Source organism: Microcebus murinus, chromosome 17 (genome assembly GCF_040939455.1).
Source record: "Microcebus murinus isolate Inina chromosome 17, M.murinus_Inina_mat1.0, whole genome shotgun sequence".
Classification (NCBI taxonomy): Eukaryota; Metazoa; Chordata; class Mammalia; order Primates; family Cheirogaleidae; genus Microcebus; species Microcebus murinus.
This window is the reverse complement of record NC_134120.1, coordinates 15,770,764-15,794,637: the sequence shown is the minus strand read 5'-3', so window position 1 is coordinate 15,794,637 and position 23,874 is coordinate 15,770,764. Positions and strand designations below refer to the sequence as shown.

At 43.0% G+C, this 23,874-nt stretch overlaps 1 protein-coding gene and 1 long non-coding RNA gene across 4 annotated transcripts in view; one reads left to right on the top strand and one right to left on the bottom strand.

The window, feature by feature from the left end:
* ALPK2 (alpha kinase 2) overlaps nucleotides 1-23,874 on the bottom strand; it is a 95,012-nt gene that overhangs the window by 57,161 nt on the left and 13,977 nt on the right. For all 3 annotated transcript variants that reach the window (XM_012745507.3, XM_075993835.1, XM_075993834.1), the window contains exon 3: nucleotides 11,388-13,101. In XM_012745507.3, coding sequence (XP_012600961.2) covers nucleotides 11,388-13,101 — 1,714 coding nt within the window. The remainder of the gene's footprint in view (nucleotides 1-11,387; nucleotides 13,102-23,874) is intronic.
* The window catches only part of LOC105860624 (uncharacterized), a 36,233-nt gene continuing 13,874 nt past the window's right edge, over nucleotides 1,516-23,874 (top strand). The window contains exons 1-2 of the long non-coding RNA XR_012912877.1: nucleotides 1,516-1,600; nucleotides 12,981-13,123. This is a non-coding gene — a long non-coding RNA (uncharacterized LOC105860624). The remainder of the gene's footprint in view (nucleotides 1,601-12,980; nucleotides 13,124-23,874) is intronic.

The window sequence follows — 23,874 nt, the reverse complement described above, 5'->3', positions numbered from 1 at the left end:
GTCATTTGAATGGGTGACCTTTTATTTAGCCGTTTACCCATAAATTTTTCCTTAGACAAATAATTCTACAACACATGTTATGTTACATGTCTCCCTGGACCCTCGTGCAAGGTTTTCTCAAGAGGAGATACTGAGAAGTGAAACTGCTGCATCATGGGAAATGCCCTTTTTAAACATTTAAAGCATTTTGCCAAATCACATTCTTGCTGGCCGTGTCCCCATTTCCCCATAATCTCAACTTGATATTATCATCCTTTTGATTTTTTTGTCTATCTGATCAGTGAAAGATGTTATGTTTTTAAAATTTTTTATTTTCCTAATTACACATATGTTTATCTTATTTTACTTTTTCTTTTTTGAGACAGAGTCTCACTTTGTTGCCCAGGCTAGAGTGAGTGCCGTGGCGTCAGCCTAGCTCACAGCAACCTTAAACTCCTGGACTCAAGCGATCCTACTGTCTGAGCCTCCCGAGTAGCTGGGACTACAGGCATGTACCACCATGCCTGGCTAATTTTTTGCATATATATATATATAGTTGGTCAATTAATTTCTTTCTATTTTTAGTAGAGACAGGGTCTCGCTCTTGCTCAGGCTGGTTTCAAACTCCTGACCTTGAGTGATCCTCCGGTCTCCCAAAGTGCTGAGATAACAGGCGTGAGCCACCACGCCCGACCATGCATATGTTTATTGACGATTTGTATTTTTATTCACCTTTTAAAAAAATCAGTTAGGGGTATTTTCTTATCTATTGGTTTTTTAAATCTACTTTGGACATTAATCTTTGTCTATTACATATGTTCTACACAAAATGTATCACTTTAATTTATTTGTGGTTATTTTGTTATATAGAAACATTTTAATTTGATATAGTTAAAAATACTACTTTTTATTTGTTTTTTGTCCCCCCAAAATCTTCTATCTCTTAAGGTCATAAAAATAGTTTCTAATATTTTTTTCAGTCACTTATTGAAGTTTTTTAAATATTTAACTCAGAGAACCATCAGATTTTATTTGGGGTCCATTGTAAGGTACTGATATTTTTTCCATATGATGGCTAATTGGGTCAGCCTTGAAGATTTTGTTTCTTCTCTGTTAATTGAAAGGCTATTTCTATCACAAACCAAATTCTAATAGTGGATTCTGTACTCTTTGTTCAGTTTGGTTTGTCTATTTGTCTATTTGGGGCTACTCCCACACTGTGTCGATTACCACAGCACTACCAACTGGATACATGGTTGGTTAGTTCAATGTTTTTTCCATCTCCTTTCAGAGATGCAAGTTCATCTTCAGTCACAGCACAAGGAGACCCGCGCAGCGTGTCTCTGGCACTCCGCTTCAACCCAGGGCAGTGCTGAGAACTTGTCGCGGGTTCTAAAACCCACCCCACAGCCCGGTGACCCTCGTCTCACCAGCCTCCCTGCTGCCACCCACATCCCCGTCACTGCACTAATCCTCAAAATAAAATGCAGCTGTAACCGGCACACCTGTTTCGGATCCATTACAATAAATCAGAATCTATGTTTATTTCAGTTACCGGAGCAGGTGAAGGACGGGCTGCATTTCTGGCAAAGCAACTAGAAAGCAGAAGACAATTCAAACCGTGAGTTCTTTTCTCCTTTTAGGGCAAGGGGTTACACTTGAGGAACCCTAAACTTCCCGTTGTTTCTGTTTCTGTGATTCTTTACGCAAAAGCCTCAAATTGCAGTATTCACTCTAGGTCTGGAATTAAGCCTAGGGTTTCCAGACTTTCATGCTCGTGAGAATCACTCAGAGAACTTATTAAAAATGCAGGCTCAGGCCAGGCAGGGTGGCTCATGCCTGTCATCCTAGCACTTTGGGAGGCCAAAGTGGGAAGATTGTTTAAGGCCAGGAGCTAGAGACCAGCCCGAGCAAGAACCAGCCCTGTTTCTACAAATAATAGAAAAATTAGTTGGGCGTGGTGGCATGCGTCTGCAGTCCCAGCTACTTGGGAGGTTGAGGCAGGAGGATCGCTTTGAGCCCAGGGGTTTAAAGTTGCAGGGAGCTAGGCTGACACCACTGCACTCTAGCCCAGGACACAGACCAAGACCCTGCCTTAAAAAAAAAAGCAGTGCAGATTCAACAAGTCTGGGGTAAAACTTAAAGACCTGTATTCTTTAAACATCCATCTCATCAGCTGATCCCAATGCAAATAATCCAGGCCCTTATCTTGAGACGCTGCCTGAGGACTCGGAGCAGACTAGGACCACCTGAACAGGAGACATCAGGGACCCAGGTGCTGTCTCTTTGCCATAACACGTTTCTGTTATGGGTTAGCTCCATGAGATCGGTCTATAGGGAAATGAAGTCAGTACAACAGATGCTGCGTTGGTCCATACGCAATTGGCACTTGGCAAAGGGAGCCTGAATAGTTGGAATACATTATAGACAATTGAACAGAAAAGGAAAAAGCCTTTAACTCGGCTTTTGCATTGGCAGCAGGGGCCTTTGCAAGTTGTATTTTATTATTACCAGAATTTAAAATGGAGCCTGCCGCCAGCAGAGTTCTCTCCTAAGCAGCACACCCCAGGCCTATGTCTGAGGGCAGGTCGCGAGTGCACTAGGGCAGAAACATCTCCTGCGTGCAGAACACCTATTGTCTCTGTTTGAAAAGTAGTGCAGAATGACCTGGTGCTTTGGTTCTTGGCTAAGATTGTGTGATATCTGGGGCCAGGGCTCCAGAATTCCAGAGAAAGAACTTCACGATGTATACAACCTTTAGCTCTCTGCAGCCCTGCTCAGTGCAGAGTGGGGGCGACTTGGGAGCCCCCCAGATCGACCCCTGTATTCACGGTATTCACCTCTGTGTGGGCTCTAGGACTCCCACCCAAGGCTGAGCCTCAGAGCTACCTGGGGTCAGGTGGAGTTTCAGTAAGTGATGTGCCTGAACTTACCTACCCTAGAACTACTGAAATCAGGCCTTCCTGGGTGGGGCTCGGACATCTGTATACTGTCATCACGCCATATCTGTGGGTTCCATGGATTCAACCAACCAAAGATCCAAAATATTTGGAAAAAAATTACATCTGTACTGAACATGCATAGGCTTTTTTTCTTGTTATTCTCTAAACAACATGGTGCAACGACTATCTACACAGCATTTACCCTGTATTAGGTATTATAAGTAACCTAGAGATGATCTAAAGAATGAGTTATATGCAGATATTACCACATTTTATATAAGGGACTTGGGCATCCTCTGATTTGGGGACAGAGGAGGGTCCTGTGGCCAATCCCACATGGATTCTTTTTTTTGTTTGTTTTTAATTTTTTGAGACAGAGTCTCGCTTTGTTGCCCAGGCTAGAGTGAGTGCCGTGGCATCAGCCTAGCTCACAGCAATTCAATCTCCTGGGCTTAAGCGATCCTACAGCCTCAGCCTCCCGAGTAGCTGGGACTACAGGCATGCGCCACCATGCCCAGCTAATTTTTTGTATATATATTTTTAGTTGGTCAATTAATTTCTTTCTATTTTTTTAGTAGAGATGGGGGGGGGTCTCACTCAGGCTGGTTTCGAACTCCTGACTTCAAGCAATCCGCCCGCCTCAGCCTCCCAGAGTGCTAGGATTACAGGCGTGAGCCACCGCGCCCGGCTCCTCACATGGATTCTGAGGGAAGACTCTATTTGTTCGGCACCACACGTGGTTATGAAGCAAGCTAGGGCTCTCAACCCTTGGAGGTGTAGAGAATGACCTGGGAGCTTTTAAAACTCTCAGGCCCCACACTCCAGACCAAATGGCAGGACTCAGGCAGCTGAATGTTTTAAATCTCTCTTAGGAATCTGATTTAAAATGCAGATTTTGATTCAGTAGGTCTGGAACAGGCCATGAGAGTCTGCGCTTCTAACAAGCTGGTCCAGAGACTCCAAGGTGAGTCCCAAGGCTGCAGGTCCTAATAACTTTTTGTTGATTATTTAACACTGAGTTCAATTACTGCAGCAAGCAGGGACATGAAACTGCAGATCCAGGACAGTTGATGGCAGAAGTTTGGCAGAAGTGGCACAGCAGGCTTTGTGATTTAAAACAAAGCAAATGTTTGTGTTCCTCCCTGGGCCAGCCAAGGAGTGGTGTGTTGACAAGAGGCATGACGGCCACGTGCTGAGAGATGAACAGTTATAAACCTCTGCCCCTTCCTGTCGTCAGCAGAGATCTGGCTTATCAGGCCTCTTGAGTCATTGTTTTGACAGTTGTTATTTTGCACGGAGGCATTTTATTATGCAAATGAATTCAAAATCTCAGGTTGTTCTGTCCCAGATATGAAAGCTGTATTGCAAAAAGGTTTAGATTGGCTGCTTATATTTTCTCATGCCCTAAAAAATATTGGCTAGAGTCCTGCTGTGTGCCCTGCCTGTTACTGGATGGCTATGCAGATGTCCAAGCTGCTGTATGCCCTGTTTTTGCACCACCTGCGTAGCTGAACCTGGATTGATATGAAGTTCATGCCCTATCAGCTCAAATCTGCTTAGCACAGAAGAGGTAAATCTTCTGCTGTGTTACTTAAACACAACTGGGAATTAGTAGGCTACGGTGGCAGTTGGTCACCTTCGAGGCATGTTCAACCTCAAAGTGTAAATACATCATTTAGTAGGAACTGCTAGACTTGGATGTCAAGGTCTTTGTCTCTATGTCTCTCTCAACTTTTGGCTTGCTAAATCAGTCAATCCTCAGATCGTGGGCAAATCTAGGAACAATGGCACCTCTTGCCAATGGCACAAAGAATTGCCCCTTCTTTCCAAGTAGCACAAAATAGTCCTATTGATTATCTGCCTCATAGAAACTGAAACACCGATGGTTTCTTTGACCTTTAGTTCAACTGGGCTTGCTCATCTGTTCCGTCCACAGGCTCATCGTGCACCTCTTTCCTAGTTATGCTCCCAGTTCTTGGCTGTGAGATTGATGTTGTCTTGGCCACTAGTAAAATCCCTGGCAGAAAAGTGGCCATAGCTTTTCTCTGACCTCAAAGAGTGGATCAGGCTCTGGCATTTTTATTGAGCACTTACTGGGAGCCTGGCAATACACTAAGGGTATCTAAAAAAAAAAAAAAAAAAAAAAGGTATAAAACTGTACCTTCTCAATAAACGGTGCTGGAAATATTGAACACCCATAGGCAAAAATAAATAAATAAATAAAAAATAACCACAACATAAACCTCATACCTTCTACAAAAAGCAACTCAAATTGGAGTGTAGATTTCAATGTAAAACATAAAGCTATAAAACTTACAGAAAAAAACAGGAGAAAATTTTCAGGATCTAGAGCAAGCCAAAGAATTCTTAGACTTGATCCCAAAAGCAGGAGCCATACAAGGAAAAGTGGGTAATTGGACGTCAACAAAATTAAAAGCATTTGCTCTGTGAAAGCCCATGTAAGGAAGATGAAAAGATAAACTACAGACTAGGAGAACATACTTGCAAACCAACAAGGGAGTATGGAACTCTCAAAACTCAACCATAAAATAAAAATTCAATTAGAAAATAAACTTAACAGACATTTCACCAAAGAAAATATATAGTTGGTAAATAACCACATAAAAATGCTCCATTAAAAAGCACAATGATATATCACTACATATATATCAGAATGGCTAGAACAAAAAATAGTGACAATACCAAATGCTAGCAAGGATGTGGAGAAACTGGATCACTCATACATTGTTGATGAGAGTATAAATTGGTTCAGCCCCTCTGGAAAACAGCTGGGCAGTTTCTTTCTTTACAAACTAAATATGCAACTGTCATATGATCCAACAATTGCACTCCTGGGCATCAGTCCCAGAGAAATGAAGACTTATGTTCACACAAAAATCTATACATAAATGTTTCATTTATAAGAGCAAAAAACTGGAATCAGTCCAAACATCCTTCAACCAGTGAAAGATTAAACAAACTTCAGTAGACATATACCATGGAATACTACTCAGCAATAAGAAGAAAATGAACTTTTGATATACACAACTGAGATGAATCTCCAGGAATTATGATCAGTGAAAACAAAAATCCCCAAAGTCATATACTGCATGATTCCATTTATATAACCTTTTGAAATGACAAAATTTTAGAATTGGAGAAGAGATTTGTGGTTGCCAGCAGGTAGAGAAAGGGGAGGGTAGAAGGAAGGTATGCGCAGTTATTAAAAGCAACACAACGGATCTTTATGATAATGGAGATGTTTAATGTTTTGACTCTGGTGGTGGATACCGGAAACTATTAAGGTAATAAATTTCTATAGATCTTAATTCAGACAAATACAAGTAAGACTGGGGAGGTCTGAAAAAGATCAGTAGATTGTATCCTTGTCTGTATCCTGGTTGTGTTATCATGCTACAGTTAGCAAACTGTTACCTTTGGGAGAACCTGGGCGAAATGTATGGCCATTTCTCTGTGTTATTTCTTACAACTGCATGTGAATGTGTAATTATCTTAACAAAAATTTCAATTTAAAAAAAGGTATAAAACCATTTGAAGCCAGCCTTCACAAAAGTCTTCAATATGGGGAGAAAAGACATACATATCAAGAAGGTAAATAAAATAAAAATGGTAATAAAACTGATACTAAATGTTAACTGCATAACAGGCACTGTGCTGAGCCTTTTCCATGAAAAACTTTAATCCTTAAAACATTCTTGAGGGGAGGAGTATTATTATTTCTGTTTTATAGATGAGGAACCTGGGGCTGGAAGAGCTTATGTAATTTCTCCCAGGGTCCCAGAGTTAGGAAGTGGTAGAGCAGGAAACAAACTCAGGTTTGGAGCTCAGGACATTATGCACAGAATGAGGAGAGTGTTGCGGGTTTCTCTGAGGGGAGACATCATTGTTAGGGATGAGGAAAATATCTTGCAGGATGGGGCTTGAAGCAGTAGGTAAGCTGAGCTAGCAACAAGGTGCATGAAGGTGTTCCAGACAATAGGCTGGACAATCCACAATGTGTCTGAGGAAACGCTTCCTTTTCCAGGAGAGGAAACCAGCATGTACTTTGCCTCCCAGAGATAGAGGCTAAATGAGGCTCTGGTCTTAGGCTCTCAAATAGAGGCTCCTGGTCTTAAGTGCCAAGAGAACGTGGTAAGATCCTCCTGGATCTAATTAGCAATTTGTGAGTGATAAAAAAAAGCACTGGCCGGGCGCGGTGGCTCACGCCTGTAATCCTAGCACTTTGGGAGGCTGAGGCGGGCGGATAGCTCGAGGTCAGGAGTTCGAAACCAGCCTGAGCAAGAGCAAGACCCTGTCTCTACTATAAATAGAAAGAAATTAATTGGCTAACTAATATATATAGAAAAAATTAGCCGGGCATGGTGGCGCATGCCTGTAGTCCCAGCTACTCGGGAGGCTGAGGCAGGAGGATGGCTTGAGTCCAGGAGTTTGAGGTTGCTGTGAGCTAGGCTGACGCCACGGCACTCACTCTAGCCTGGGCAACAAAGTGAGACTCTGTCTCCAAAAAAAAAAAAAAAAAAAGAAAAGAAAAAAAGAAAAAAAAAAAGCACTAATAAGTCCAAAGTTGTATATGAATCACCAGCATTCACAAAGGACCCTGAGTGCAGGGTGTGGATGGCAGAAGAAACCAATTCATTCCCTCGGCCAAAAGAGCAAGGGGAATTGTGCCCTAATAGTGGACAGTTGACAGCAGCATCTTGGTAGATGTGAAGGTAACTGAAGAATGTGCTCAGGACGATAAAGGCCATAGAGTGGTTGAGAACAACGATGGTTAGAATCCTACCTAACTATACTTGGCATTTGGTCTATTATATGGTGACTTATTCAGTCAACGATTAAATAAAAATGCCTGTTATGTGGCAGGCACTACTGCAGGGACTTGGGATATATCCGTGGACAAAATACAGTGAATAAATCCTCTTTCATCACGGAGCTCACCTTCCACGCTGACTGCTGATTCCTACTCGGGAAGATTCTTAACTACCAGAACCTAAGAATACATTTTCATACTGTACATTTACGATTCCGTGACCCCAAACAGAAATGCAAACCTCTCTGAGGTGAAGCTGGGCAACCGTGCCAGAGGACAGACACAGCACTTCTGACTTAAGAGTGAGGATGATCTTACCCCGGTGTGGCTGCAGGGAAACTTAAGATGGGCAGGTTGTCAGGCCTCGCCTCTGAGTTGGATCAGAAAAGTGAGCTCAAAACCAAGGCTAAGAGTTGGCGGTGTGACCCTTGAAGATGATTCAAGTTAGCCTGGGGTACCCTCTCTGTTTTCCACTCCCAAACTGGGATTAACTTGAGAATCTTCCATAAATGTAGAGAAACTGGGGGCTTTCCAATCCTAGCCAGGGTAAGTACTATTGCAAGACAAGGCATAGCAAGATGGCCTTGCACTGTGAAAGACAGCAGGGAAGACAGGCAGTAAATATACCTGGAGATACACAGTGAGGCAGGAGATAGACAACAACACAGTCTTGTTCTTAAGGGAGAAAATTAGAGACACGGAATTTTTCCCAGACTGCTAAAAGCCATATGCAGATGAAGATAAAATACTAAGAGATAAGTTGCTGGTCACTGTTTCTACAAAAAGACACCTAAAGGTAAGTGAATCAGGCAAGACTCAAGAGTGGGCAAATTTATTAATATTAACCCCCAACCCAGGATTTTCAAACCATTTCAAACTTTTAGGTTCCCACAGCCTCAAATGTCTGAGACTAAATATTTAAAATGTATTTTGACTTAGTTATGAAAAAATTCACCAATCTTTTTTTGAACAATAAGTTTCATTTAGTTCCCAATGACTCCCAATGCTCTGTGTCATATTTGCAATTGATAGACCTTTTCTGTAAATTTGGCTATATTTTATATGTATGTGAAAAATCCATTTCCTACAATTAAATAGAAACTTTTTGCATGGGTGAAAGAATCTGCATTCCCAAATATGCCAGTCCTGGTGGCAAAATCATCCTGCTGTAGTCAAAAGAAAATAAATGGCACAGATACAAAGATCCTATTTCTAACTTCAGGCTGCACAGAACTGCTCTTAAATGTGCAGTTTCCATCCAAGTTCCTGGTTGTCCCTTGAGAGAGAGGTCAGTTCTGCTACTGCCTATAGCAAGGTGAGAAAAGGTCCCACCACCTGCAGAAAATGCAAGCTCTTCTGTTTGCTTTCTGAGCAGTAGTGTTCACCGTTCTGAGATAATGGCCTTAGTCATACCACAAAGCACAGGTGGGACCTCGAGCTGATAGCTGGTGGGGTGGGTATGTGGTCATGAATGTGCGTGTGCGAGTGAGTTAGCCAAAGGGTTCCGCAAGAACTTCGATAGAGCACACAGGACAGGCGACCTTGGTCCCAGAGATGGCCCATTTTACTGAGCTGCACTGCCAGGAAACCAGTGAGCCTGCTGGTCACCAGGGCTCTCGGGCTCAGAATTGAGTCTAAGGTACAAGCTGCAGATGACAAAGGGGGCTCCTCCCTTCAGCTCCTTGAAACTTGTAGCGATTGGGGGAGCTAGAAATTGACTCGCACAGTGGGGGTCTAAAACCAATATTGTCAATAAATAGCCACCTTCCCTTATTGTCAATAAATAGCCTCCTTACTCCTTTTGGGCCATTTTATCACCTCCCTCAACCTTTAATCATAAAAGTAATTTGTCCAGTGAAACATGCTCTAAGTGGATAAATGGCTATGAGAAAGCACTTAGCTGAGCAAGGAAGAGCATTTTATGAATAGAAAAGGAAATGCCATCTTTATTGACATGAAAAAATTCACATTGGCCGGGCGCTGTGGCTCACGCCTGTAATCCTAGCTCTTGGGAGGCCGAGGCGGGCGGATTGCTCAAGGTCAGGAGTTCAAAACCAGCCTGAGCGAGACCCCGTCTCTACTATAAATAGAAAGAAATTAATTGGCCAACTGATATATATATAAAAAATTAGCCGGGCATGGTGGCGCATGCCTGTAGTCCCAGCTACCCGGGAGGCTGAGGCAGAAGGATCACTCGAGCCCAGGAGTTTGAGGTTGCTGTGAGCTAGGCTGACGCCACGGCACTCACTCTAGCCCGGGCAACAAAGCGAGACTCTGTCTCAAAAAAAAAAAAAAAAAAAAAAAAAAAAAAAAAAAAAAATTCACATGGTCACTGTATTTTGTGTTAACATTTGGCCAAACCATAGACTTATCTTGGGCGTGAATCTGCCGCCATGGGTGTGTGAGCCGCCAAGAGGTATGTGCTAAGCACTCAATAGGATAACGCTGGTTCTCCTACTAAAAGTAAGGTATACATGTGGCTTTTATCTGGCTAGTTTAGCCAGCAGAACAGAGCAATTTGCTCAGTAAAAAGTTACCTCGATTATGGAAATTTTTAGATTGGCTATTTTGTAACTTGGTCTTTAGAAATCAATGTATCAATATTTTATATTTTCACAGAGACAGTTAAATTACTTTGCATTTGGGAATGTTTTATTTTCTTTGGAGCATATCTAGTATTCTATAAAAATAATACTAAGTTTCTACTACAAAGTTGGGGGAAAAGGAAACACAAAGTATAGTAAAAATAATTGATAAATAACTTTTCTTAGACATTTATTTACAAAAATGAAATCTTGGCCATGGTATAGCATCTGTCCAAAGCCCTTTTGGGACCCTTTAAAATTAAAAATGTAATTAAAAACATAATTCATGTATCAAGCACAACATCCTTTGTGCATTAATTATTCCCATGAATTTAATTCCCATGAATTCTTTACACCCCCAAATCAGTAATAAGGGAAAACAAATTTATTTCCTGGTTGTATTTTCTTAGCCTCTTTTATACTTTGTAGTTTCTAAGAAAAACAAAATAAAACAAACATACAATGAAAAACATCTGACCATCATAGCAAAATCTACTTTGCCTACTTTCTCTAGCATCACCAAGTGAATTCTACAAGTCTTTGAGATACACCGAAATCTTTCATTTGTACTGCAGATTCTGATTAAAGCCCAAACCTACCATTTTGAAAGTACCTCGGCCCAAATGACAAAAAAAAAAAAAAAAAAGCTTTTTTTTTTTTTTTCCTTTAAAAGCTACACCCAAAACATTTGCTGGAGAAACTTTCTGAATAGTGACATTGCCCAGTAAAACACATGCAGTAGGCAAAATATCAAATTTCTTTTTCCAGCTGTCCAGAGTCCCATTAGTGTCTCTTACTTCTATCAGTCTTTTGCTATAATTAGGACGGCTCAGGGTTTGTCTGGGCCTTTTTTCAAAACCAGATTTCCTTCCTGGCAGCGGCAGCTGTCATGCACAAGTACCCTGATGGGATCGAGAGGCTTATTTTGGTTTACATTATAAGACAGCAATTGTGAGCACAAAGTGAAGAGAAAGACACACACACACACACACACACACACACACACACACACCTTTATCTTATAATTTTTTTAAAAAAGGGGAGTCTTACCTGAAGATGATCACTGAGGTATGGAACTTGACTTGTTTCAAATAGATCAGTAACCTGCATCCCTTCTCCCCGGAAATGTGTGTTCCCTTCTTTGGAGATTGAGTCTGTTGGAATTTGAAGGGTTTTTGGTTCTTGCTCTGCAAGGGTTGAAATAACACGTCCTCCTGCGTGGACGTGGGAATTCCCATCCTCGGCGTCTGCTTTGCCATGGGAAATGCCTCCTGCATCTCTCTGGGTGAGCGGGTGCTTAGCAGGTTCCTTGGGACAGGGGAGATGCAGGGTGCCTTCTGCTGTCCTTTGTTTCAGGCTGGTGTTCAGCTTCTTGGGTTTTCCTTTAATTCCCAGTCGCCTCCCCCTGACAGGTTTCTGTGAGCCCCTCTTGCTCCACGAGTCCTTCTCCTCTACTCTCTTCTCAGCTGAGGCCTCTGAACATCGGTTCACCCCCGGTTTCTCTAACTCACCAGACAAGGGCTTCGTCTCTGTGTCTGTCGCTGCGTTATCCATGTTTAGCAGATTGTCACTGGCGAATTCCTCTCTTGCTTGGTGGCTGTCTCTAGTTTCTCCTTGAATTCCTGGATAATCATTTCCAGCAGCCTCCGACGCCGTGGGGAGTTTATATCTCCCCTGTTCGGCCACCACAGACGTGCCGTCCCGGTGAGGTCCCAGAGTGAGAGTCATCCCTGTTTGTGGGCCAGAGGGGCCGTGCGTGGGGACTCTGCCGCTCCTCACCGCCACTTCTTGGGGTTGTGAGTGATAACCACAGAAGCCACTGGTGCCATCCATGGGCCCGGTGTCACCCGACACCCGAGGCCCACAACCCGTTCCACTGAGGAAATGCTCACACCCACCCAGGCAGCACTCGCTGAATTCCATCTCTTCGTCATCGCTTTCTAATAAAAAAACATGCTCAGTCCCCTGCAGGTGCCTTTGCCAGACTGCATTAGAGTAATCTGTCATTACGTCGGAACATTCCAGATACTCCAGGTCATCATCTGAAAACTCCTCGGTTAGGGTTATCTCTGGGCAAAGTTCATAGTCACTGTCAGAGTCTTCGCTGCAGACCTGTGGGCCATGGTGTTTGTTGACAGTGGCACTGCCACCTGGGTAAATGTGCGCGGTTGCCTCAGACAGCGGGAGGCTGAAGCTAATGTATTTCTGGACTTTTGGGTTTTGATGACTGGAGCTTGAGACTCCATCGTTAGGGCCGTCATTGTTCTGGCCACCATCCATGAACCCTGATGCTTGGGAACGCACTGTCCTGTGGCCGCATACATCTTGTTTTGGGGGGGTATTACTTGAATTCAGAAAAAGCAACCCATCTGCAATTTCTTCTGTGCTACTCAGGTCATGAGCCTCTCCAGTTTGCTTTGTTCCTTCAACACCCAAAGGACTCTCAGAGCTGGATGCGCTGATGTCGCTATTGGCCAATAACTGGGGTGAAGGGAAATGGCTGGGTCTGGTGGGGGAGGAGCCAGCTGCTGTGGGAGTGGCCAGGGCGATGCTTCCTTCTTTCTTACGGGCACTGTCTTTCTCATCAGTTTGATTTGCACTTCCCTCCTCATGTTTCCAACCTGTGTCCCTGTCATCTTCCAGGTTAGGAGACAGTTGTGGGTTCTCTGCCAAGCACTGGACCTCAACAGAAGCAGAACAGCAGATCATTCCAAAACAGTTTTTGGCTGAGATTTGATAAACAGCAGCATCATGTGGGGTACAGCTAGGATGAAGAGAACACACAGGTAAGTTTGCCATCTTTGGACATCCTGGAACATAGAGCAAATGAGCATCACTGACGGCATGCTCAGGAGACCTGTGGTCTCCCTGGAAAAGGGTTTGTGGTTAAAGGCAACCAGCCTCTGGGTTCTACCAGCCCCTGTTCCGAGTCCTGCAAAGCTGAGCATTTTCCCTCCCAGCTGTCCCGAGTCTTACCCCAAACTGAAAATGCTGCCAGTTACTTAGATGAATGAGGAAAATGTTTTATTCTATATATCCTAGTTCCTTCTTCTCTCTTTTTATTTTAAGTCATTTTTATGTTGTGAGAAATTGAAAAAAGCATTATTTTTCTGGAGTGAGACATTGTACGCAAATAAGTGAAGAATTCTTCACGCGGTGGTCGAGCATAAGCAATGACTCTTTTTAGGAGCATGCTAAGGAGGCGTGATTCTTGCAGGGAGCCTGCACAGATAATGCCACGATAGGATTATGTGTAGGAAGGACAGTGCCGATTCCTTTTTAATTTAATGTGACGCAAAGTTCTAAACCACAGCCCGTGAGCCCCCACTGGCTGGAAACCATGTCCACATGCCACTCCGACTAACACAGATCAAGCCAGGTGTTTGGCTTTGGCCCAGCAGGGAAGGAACAGAATCTTGGATCGGACCAAGCCGGCTCTCTCGTTCCAAGAGGGACAGTGCCTGTGGCTCCTCCCTTTACTGCTTGGAGCCACAGGGAGCCTGGAGCCTGATTGCTTTGCTGAGTCCTTTCTCACTGGGACCCTTCCCCAGACACTGTGATCCCAATAAAAACTCGATACACTTGTTTATAAGTCACACTCTTATTGATCTCATTTGACCTCATTGTAGCTGCAATGACGCTGACCCCACTCCAGGTACCAGCCGGGTCAGAAGTCAACCAACCATGTGCAGAAGGCAGGAGCTTGGGTCTGGCTTGGACTTAGAGGCAATGGTTAGATCTTTACTGACTGTTCTCTCTGTAAAATATACACCAATCTTTAATTCAGGAAGGCTCAGTGTTAAGTGCAGACAACTCCAACACAGTCTTCCTTATCTTTTCTCCTCTTCACTGAGGGATCCCTTGCATCTTCAAATGTGCTCTAAGCCCTCCATCGGAGGGTGCCCACTAACATAGGTCTCATGTTCAGAAGTCAGAGAAGAATTCCTATTTCAATAATGTTATGTTTCGTTGGCAACCTGGCACAGGTAGAGGCCATTCAGGAGTGGCTGAGGTTGGCTCAACAAGAGTGAGACCCATCTCTGCAAAAAATAGAAAAAAATTAGCCAGGCATGGTGGCACATGCCTGTAGTCTCAGATACTCAGAAGGCTGAGGCAGAAGGATCACTTGAGCCCAGGAGTTGGAGGTTGCAGTGAGCTATGATCATGCCACTGCACTCCAGCCAGGGAGACAGAGTGAGACTCTGTCTCAAAAAAAAAAAGAATCAAGGAAAACGAAAAGAAGTTGAAAAAAATATAGAGGAAATAATTGACTTAAATATACTGTATTTAACTTCTTAACAACTAAATGAACAGATTGGAGATTGTCATGATTTAGTGATGTATAAACTTACAGAACATGTGTTTTAGTTGATGTGAGATTTACAATCCATCCTAAATACACTAAGTAAAGAGGAAAAGGAACTGGATTAAGTATAATTAACTTCTCCCATAGCTAATGAGTGCCTTTGAAAGGGTTATGATTTATGGCTGACACATGCTTGATAATTATCTCTAAGCATCCTAAAGAAGTGGGGGAGAAAACTGGGTGAGAAACCCTGCATCTGTTGGATGCCTCCTATGTTAGACAATGTCGGGGGGTGCAGTGGCTCATGCATAAAACCCCAGTGCTTTGGGAGGCTGAGGCGGGAGTATCACATGAGACCAGGAGTTTGAGATCAGCCTGGGCAACGAAGTCAGACCTTGCCTCTACAAAAAAAAATTAAAATTAGCTGGGCATAGTGGCACATGACTACAGTCCCAGGTACTCAGGAGGCTGAGGCAGGAGGATTGCCTGAGCCCAGGAGTGCGAGGCTGTGGTGAGCTATGCTACATGGTACTGCACTCTAGCCTGGGTGACAGAGAAATTCTCTGTCTTTAAAAATAAAAAAAGCAAAAACCAATGTCAGCCCCATGTGCAAAACTGAGGCTCAAAGGAGTAAGTAATTTCCCCAAAGTGACAAAGCCAGTAAGCAGTAGTGTTGGGACAAGAAAGCAGAGCCTTCTGACCCTGAAGCCTGGCTCTGTGCATGCTGATAGAAAACTACCATGTTTCCCCGAAAATAAGACCTACCTATAAAATAAGCCCTAGCAGGATTTCTAAGCATTTGCCCAATATAAGCCCTACCCCGAAAATAAGCCCTAGTGATGGGCGTGGCTACGCAGAGCATCTGCACAACCCATGCATTTCCTCGCAGAGCGGTAAAGAAGATGAGCAGCCCTTCTCATCTGCCCCATGAGAGCTCTAGTGCTGGACATGAGAGATGGGGGCCAATGGTTCTAAAGGAAATAGAGTCACAAGAAATTCAGGATGGAATTCGGGGTTTGGAGAGTTATGATGATTTCCCAGAAGAAGACGACTTAACTATATTTGAATAAATGTAGATTGTTGTACCGTACTTAAAAAAAAAAAAATCCCTTAAAAATAAGCCCTAGGGTGTCTTCTTGAGGAAAAATAAGTATAAGACCCTGTCTTATTTTCGGGGAAACATCGTAACATTCAGCAAAAGGAAACAACAGTGTAAAGAGATCATTCAACAAGTGAAGTGTTCCTGCCGTCTGTCTTGGTCTTGATCAGTCAGTTGGCAGATGAGCCTGGAGTGGGTAGAGATGCCCAACTTTATGATAGAGCTGAGGAGGGGTGAAGGAGATGCCTGCGGCATCCCATCCAGCCTCAAAATGACTAAAAGTTGACTTAAGGAAAAAGTATTAATTTCTCAGAGAACCTCGTAGGGCCCTCTGTGCTCAGTTGTGCAATATAAATTGGAAGGGAAAGAGAGTTCATAGAAGGGCCTTCAACGGCAGCAGTGAAGATGGTGGGAGTAGGGTGGGGTGTAGAGTCTTTGCAAGACGCTGGCAGAGAGACCTGTGTGCCCCACCGTGACTTGACAGCAATGCAGAACCATCCAGGAAGAAAGTCCCTGAACAATTAATTGAATTCCCTCCTTGCATATCTTTTCTTTTGGCTGAGGGAAGCAATAGCATTCCTCCCGCATGCTGTGAAAGTCTTACTTGAATTCTCTAGGTTCTTTCCTAATCATTTCCTTAGTAAAGAAAAAGAGGTCCTTAAGTGGATGGGGCTCCTGAGTTTGAACCCCTAGAATTGGTCTAAACCAGAGGTTCTAAAACATTTTGGTATCGGGACTCTTTTATACTCTTAAAAATAATCAAGAGCAACAAAGACCTTTTTTTAATGTGGATTATATCTATCAATATTTACCATATTAAAATTAAAACAGAAAAAATTAAAATATTTAATTAATTTTAAAAGAACAAAAATAAATTTGTTACATATGAGCATAAATAAAATTGTTTATGAAAAATAACTATATTTTTCCAAAACAAAGTTTCATAAGAGTGGCATTGTTTTACATTTTTCACATATCTTTAATATTGGGCTTAATATAAGACAGTTGGGTTTTTTTAATCTTCTTCTGTATTCACTGTGATGCAATACATTATTTTAATAAAAGTATATGAAGAAAATTTGGCCTCACACAGAAATGTAGTTGGAAAAGAAAGGAGTATTTTAATAGTCTTTTTATCCAATTACAGATATTCTTTGATACTATATATAGATTAATTATAATGTGGAATTTAAACCACATCAGTGAACTTCCCATACTTGTTACATAAAATCCATTAGTCTGTACTGAATTTTAAATGCATCTTTTACCCATGCATGACTTTGTAACATCATGCATTGGTCACTTGGAAAAACTTGGCTCATGAGATCTTTCAAATGTTAATATATTTCCTTATACCATATTTTTAAAAACCATATTCAATAATATTACCACTAATTTTATCAGGGCAATTTTAAAGTATTAGGAAATTATCAAGCTTCTGATGGAAAATATTGAGTTTTCCAAAATTCTACTTAGCATAATATGAATACTAATTTATCAGAGAACAGTGTGAATCAATTTTGTGCCTAGTCATATGGTAGAAAGTAGAAGGATGGCAGACACCAGCAAAAATTTCAGAGTAAATATCTGAAAATTATCACCACCATAAAAGCAATAAGAACACTATCAAAACTTGTCCGAATCAACTTTTTCAGGGCTCTGAAAATTAACCAAAGGTGATCTGGGGAGCATTTATTTAAGAAAAAATGGCTAAATCTCAGTAAGAACAGTGAGTTTTCCAGTACTTTAACTTGCCCTCGTCTTATCCTCCATAGCCAGCCCCAAAGTTCTCTTAAAAACCAAGACTCCACAATCACAGTGAAAACCAGCAGCCATGCTGGGAGGAGGGAGCTGGGCAGAACAGACTTGGAGCTCCTTCAAAGCCCCAATCACAGTGAAATCCAGTGAAAACCAGCAGCCATGGTGGGAGGAGGGAGCCGGGAAGAACACAGTTGGAGCTCCTTCAAAGCCCCATTCCCAGAGAGTGGTCATTATTTGACCTATCTGGTATTTCTCCACTTACAAGACTGTCTTTATGTGATCTGACTCAGAGCTCACGCAGTGAGAAAAACCTTTTTCCTAGGGGCATTTGTCTAAAAAAAAAAAAAAAAAAATCAAAGGCAATTATTTAACACCATGGCTGCCTGAAGCAGTAGATAACAATTGGGGCAAACAATAGGTAACCAAAAAGCTTAAAAGGGAAAGCTTTGGAATGAGATGCCCATGGGGTCATTGAAAAGCTTGGACATTTTCCTGGGTTATAGATGACCATGCGCATGTGTAATGCTGTGAGCATGTTCAGGGCTATGCATGTACTTAGGAAAGGCCTGAGAAAACACTAAGTTCTCCCCTCTAGCTAACCTTAAGTCTCTACTAGCAGGAAGTGGAGGCTAAGGCAGAGTTCTCAGTAACCTGGCCTAGTGTGAAAGTGTGCACCAATATGCACACAGAGCCCCTCAACAAAGTGGAGAACTTTGGTTCCGAGGCCTCTAAGGAAATCTCTGTCTAATCATTAACTGACCACTAAGTTAATTGAGTAGAAACTTCAGTGACCACAGACAACAAATAATACAGATTTTAAAGAATTAGTTCAGAAAAGTCACTAAGCAAGCAAACAACAAAAATAACCCCTGGGGAAGGGTGAGACTCTGATTTCCAGAGTAGCCACATTATATTGTCTAAAATATCCAGTTGCCAATGACAAATTATGAGCCATGCAAAGAAACAATACTGTACGGATGGCCTGCACACAGAAAAAAAGCAGTCAGTAGAAACTGTCCCTAGGCTTGCTAGACAAAGACTTTAAATTATCTATTTTAAATAGGTTCAAAAAACTAAAGGAAACTATGTCTAAAGTGCTAAAGGAAAGTATGGGAACAATCTTTCAATAAAAACATAGAAATTATAACTAAGAACCAAATAGAAATTCTGAAGTTTAAAATTATAATAACTGAAATGAAAATTTCACTAGAGTGTTCAACAGCAGATTTGAGCAGGTAGAATAAAGAATCAATGAACTTGATGATGGTCAATTGAGATTATCCAATCTTAGGAAAAGAAAGAGAAAAGAATGTAGAAAAATGAACAGAGTTTCAGAGACCTATAGTATATCATCAAGCTTATAACATATCATAACAAGAGTCCCAGAAGGAAAGGAAATAGAGAAAGAAGCAGAAGGAATATTTGAATAAACTGGAAGTCCCTAGTTCAGAGAAGGGACTTGTAATGATAACTTGAAAGTTTGGTTTTAGCGCTGGCAACAGATACTTTCAGTTTTCCTTGAAGTGACAGACTTACTATGTTCATTTTTGAGAAAATATCTGCCAGATACCCAAGGCTAAATAGCCATCATCTGTCTGTTATTCTTTCAAGGAAAAATCATACTCCACGAAAAATCACACTCCATTATTCTTTCAAGTGAAAACTGTACTCCATGAAAAAAGTTCAGCTTGCAATTTAAACAATCACAGGTGCTTTTCCTCAAGATGACCATCATCTCCCTGAAATCCAGCAGAGGTGCTTGTTTTGCATTTTATTACATAGGGTATTAAATGGGCTTTTACTGAGTGACCAAGATTTAATAAAAATGCCTCCATCTTTACTGAGGCATCAAGGACATCATTAAGTAAAATTTTTTGTTGGTTGTTTTCAACCGTGACTGTATGGCCATAGAATTCTATGACAACTAATGTGGTTTGGGACCACTGCCTTGATTCATGCTAATGCACCAACAGGTTCACCCTTCTTTACGTTTACAATCAGTGCACGTGCCAACACAGTGAAAAGGACAAAAACTATTACAATATTTTATGATAATAATTTTGACCTTCAAGATCTCCAAAAGGCCTTTAAGGACCCCAAGAGGTCGATGGAACACACTTTGAGAACCACTAATTTAAGCTATTCACCAAGAGAAGTTTTAATACACTCTCAGCATCCTCTCACAGCAGCACATTTGGCTGTCACACCCTGGAAGATGGGCAATAGCATGGAAGATTCACTGTTTTCCTTGATTTGATCATTTATATGCCCTCTCAGGGAAAAGAAAGACTTATGTGCAAAAGACAGACTTATATGCAAAGGGAAAAGAAGACTTATGTCTGGGCTCCACCCACAGAGATTCTGATTCAATGCTTAATATATGGGCCTATGGGATTTAATTTTGGGCAGGAGGAGACTGGTTCCATCAATCCTAAAGAGCTAATTCTGGAAGTTACTTGGGATCCAGCCAACTTAGCATGAATTTTGTGCTTTGGAAACAGAGGTTAAAAATATGGTTAAGCTGGGCACAGTGGCTCATGCCTATAATCCTAGCAATTTGGGAGGCTGAGGCAGGAGAATTGCTTAAGGCCAGGAGTTCAAGATCATCCTGGGCAACACAGTGAGACCCCCATCTCTCTACAAAAATTTAAAAATTGAAAATTAGCCAGACATGGTGGTATGCCTGTAGCCCTACCCACTCAGGAAGCTGAGCCCAGAGGATCACTTGAGCCCATGAGTTTTAGGCTGCAGTAAGCTATGATGATGCCACTGCATTCTAGCCTGGGCAACAGAGTGAGACCTTGTCTCAAAAAAAAAAAAAATGTGATTAAAAACTAAGAGGGACAAGAATCCACAGGACTAGTAACCTTATCAAATAAGAATATGAAGACGATAGGTTGGGGAATAGAATGTAACAAGTGCAAAAGGAAGGCACAGAATAGTGATTTATTTTCTGTAGCTACCAGCACAATATATTCATCAAAAATGATAGACTTTGAAATCCCTGCATTTCAATCATCATCAGTGCAATACCCTAAGGGTGTTGTGTTTTCTCATGCGTTATTCCAGACAGCTACCTAGTGGCCATTAAGGTGGAAGGTTCCACTGACACAAATAGAAATAAAACTCAGTAACCCCATGTGGCTTGAAAAGTGGATCATCCCAGCCTTACTGCTGCTCTTCTCCCTTATTGTCTGCCCTGGGGCCACGTCCCTGCTACCAACAATATTAAAATTGCTGAAGCTCCAACTGTGCGGTTTGACCAGGAGCCCGGAAGACAGGGTTTGTTTGTAGGAGGAGTTGAAACTCTTGGCTAGAGGTAAGATGTGGAATCCTCTCTGGAATTTAGATATTATACAACCACCATCCCGGACCACAGGCATTCCATTTTATTATGCTTTCCACTTTGTTTCCAGTGGAGGAAAACAAGATCTGCGGGGACACAATGTCTGCGGTGCCGTCACTGTCACTGCTGCAGCCAGGAATGTGGGGGTGCGGAGGCCTCTGAAGCGTCCCCTCCTGGGGCTGTGGCTGCTCTGAGCCTTGCCTCCCCCTGCAGCAGGGAGGGGGAAGAGGGCTCGGCTCAATAAATAATCACGCGATGACATCCGTGTCCTTTCCTTGGACATAGCACCAGGTTAAGGTCATAATGTTTTCTCGCACTAAGTTATCTGTATTTTATTACCTGCCTAACTGTTGCTGTCAATCGTCTTATTAATAACCGAAGGAATTGGAAAGGCTTTTGTTTTTTTCCAAGCCCCAAAGCTATGCTTGTCATAAAGATGAAAAGAATTATTATGCTGGGAACATGCAGAATTTCTTGATCACATTTTCTACAAGAAGCCTGACACATTTCAAAACTAATGAGGAGATTCCTCATGCATTTATCAATTTATTCCACACATCTGAAGAGCCCAAGGGGACCGTGGAGCTGTGCCACTCCTGAGCCTGTTTGCCACCCAGATCGTGGAAGGTTTTCCATTCCATACCGGGGGGTTTCCAGCAGACCAAATAGTCATTTAGGGAAGAATGGAAAATGATTCTGTGAGATGCCCACCGCATTTTACACCGCAGACGGGGGGTGAGGAGGGAACGCTCTTGCTCTCCTTATCTGATGTGGCCTGTGCCCCCTGACTGAGTCGGAGCACCCCATTTTTCTGTATGTCCTGTGGGACCTACGACTACCTACACCTGGCACACTGCATGGGACTTGAAAAGGGAAACAAGAAATTAGCCTAAGACTTGGTTTCTTCCCCAGGGGAGCTTTCAATTTTGCCAAGAGGTATGACTTTCAGGTATTAAGTAGGGAGCAGTATGTTATGTGCAAGATCTAGTATCATTGGATTCCAAAAGGTGCAGCTGAGGCAGCGAGTGCGGCCTCTGCTTCTTCGGTTAGGAGGGGAGAGGTCAGGGTGGCCTGGACCTTCAGGGAACAGAGCCAGGAGCAGGGAACTCAGGCCCAGCAGGAAAGGATTAAAGGTTGGCTGGGTGGGGAAGAGAGGAGGGCATTCCGGGCAGACGTACCAGAGCTGGAATGGTCAAGTCACGTGCAAGGGACAGCAAAGCAATGAGCTGGCAGGAGAGTTGGCGAAGGTAGGGCTAGGGGGAGAGGGCCCCGAAGGACAGGGGTCTGGGTTGGAAGGAGCTTCTGCGTGGAGGGCTCAGAGGAGCACTGCGTGCAAGTGAACTGCAGGGAAATTGACTTTTTTTCTTCACCCAAGTGCAAATGTGTGCAGATCGCAGAGGCAGATTGCAAAGTCAGCGAGCCGGAGTGGTTAAGACTTGGCAGCGAGCGTGCCTAGGTTCACATACTGGTCCATCTGCTGGACAGGCTACCTAATAGCTCCAGACAAAAGCTGCACCTACCCTAGCAGGGTGACATTCAGATTGAAAGAGTTAATTCCTATAAAGTGCTTAAAGCAGGGCCTGGCACACAGTGAGCTCTGAATCGGTGGTCCTCAACCTGGCTGAGCATTCAAATGACTTGGAGTGCTTTTTAAACATACCAATGCCAGAGGATTTTTAGGGCTATGAGATTACTCTTGATGATCCTAGAGTGGTAGATACATGTTATGACACCTTTGTCCAAACCTATAGAATGGACAGCACCAAGTGTGAACCCCTACGTAAACTACGGACTCTGGGTACTAATCAGGTGTCAATAGAGGTTCGTGGACTGTAACAAAAGTACCGTGTACGGGGGCAGAGGATATATGGGAACCCTCTGTTCCTTCTGCCCAATTTTGCTGTGAACCTAAAACTGTTCTAAAAAATAAAGTCTATTTAAAAGGAAAAAAAATACAAATGCCAGAGCCCCACCCCCATCCCTCAAAAAAACAATCGAGCAACATCACAGGGGTGAAACCTTCGCCATGGGTTCTTTTTGTTGCTGTTGTTTTAAGCTTCCAGGCTATTCTAAAGGGTGGCCAGCGCTCAGAAGCACTGACCTAAATACACGTGAGCCCTTGTATCCTAGTGAGTGCGCTTGCGGGACAGGCAAGCTGATGGTCTTCTCGTGGGGACGTGTGGGGAGAGGTTTCCTCGTTTGGCATGGAAGCTCTGCACTTCTGAAAGTTTTCTGAGCCTCTGGGAGCAAGGCAGACCCACCAGAGATTCTTTGATCAAGCAGTGGACAAACTGATTTCAGAAAGGAAAAAAAATCTGTGGTATTACCACCACCAGGCTTTGCTAATACATGACCGACTCCTCTTACCAAGATAAGTCAGAGACCTGCCCCCCCAACCTTACCTCCCCTTGCCCGCCTTTTTTTTTTTTTTTTTTTTTTTTAGATGGGGTCTTGCTCGGTCACCGGCTATTCACAGATGCGGACGTAGCTCACTGCAGCCTTGAACTCCTCACCTCAAGCGATCCTCCCACCCGGCCTCCTGAAGTGCTGGGATTACAGGGGTGAGCCACGGCTCCCAGCCCCTCCTTCATTTATTCTCTTTCACCGGACCCATTACATAGTTGCTGGTTTGTTAAATGACTGACTCCTCCTATTATCCCTGTCCCGTGAGATCAGGGACCACAGTGTTGCCATATCACCAGGGTCTAGAACAGTCCCTGGCACGTAGTAAAAGCCTTCTACTGGATGGCTCTATGCTCTCTCTGGGCCTTGGGTGACCTATAAAGTGTAAGGAGTGCCCTAGACCAAGTGGATCTGACCAATTAAAGCAGGTCTTAGGAATGGGACTTGAGCATCAGTTTCGGGTTTTTTTTTTTTTTTTAAGAGTTCCCCAAGGTTAATATATAGGCAGGAATGGGCCAATCCTTAGGGCAGGGCTTCTCGTGTGTTAAATGAGCGCACGAATCACTTGGGATCTCGTTAAAATGTTCTCATTCGCTAGGTCTGGCCTGGGAGCTGGGATTCG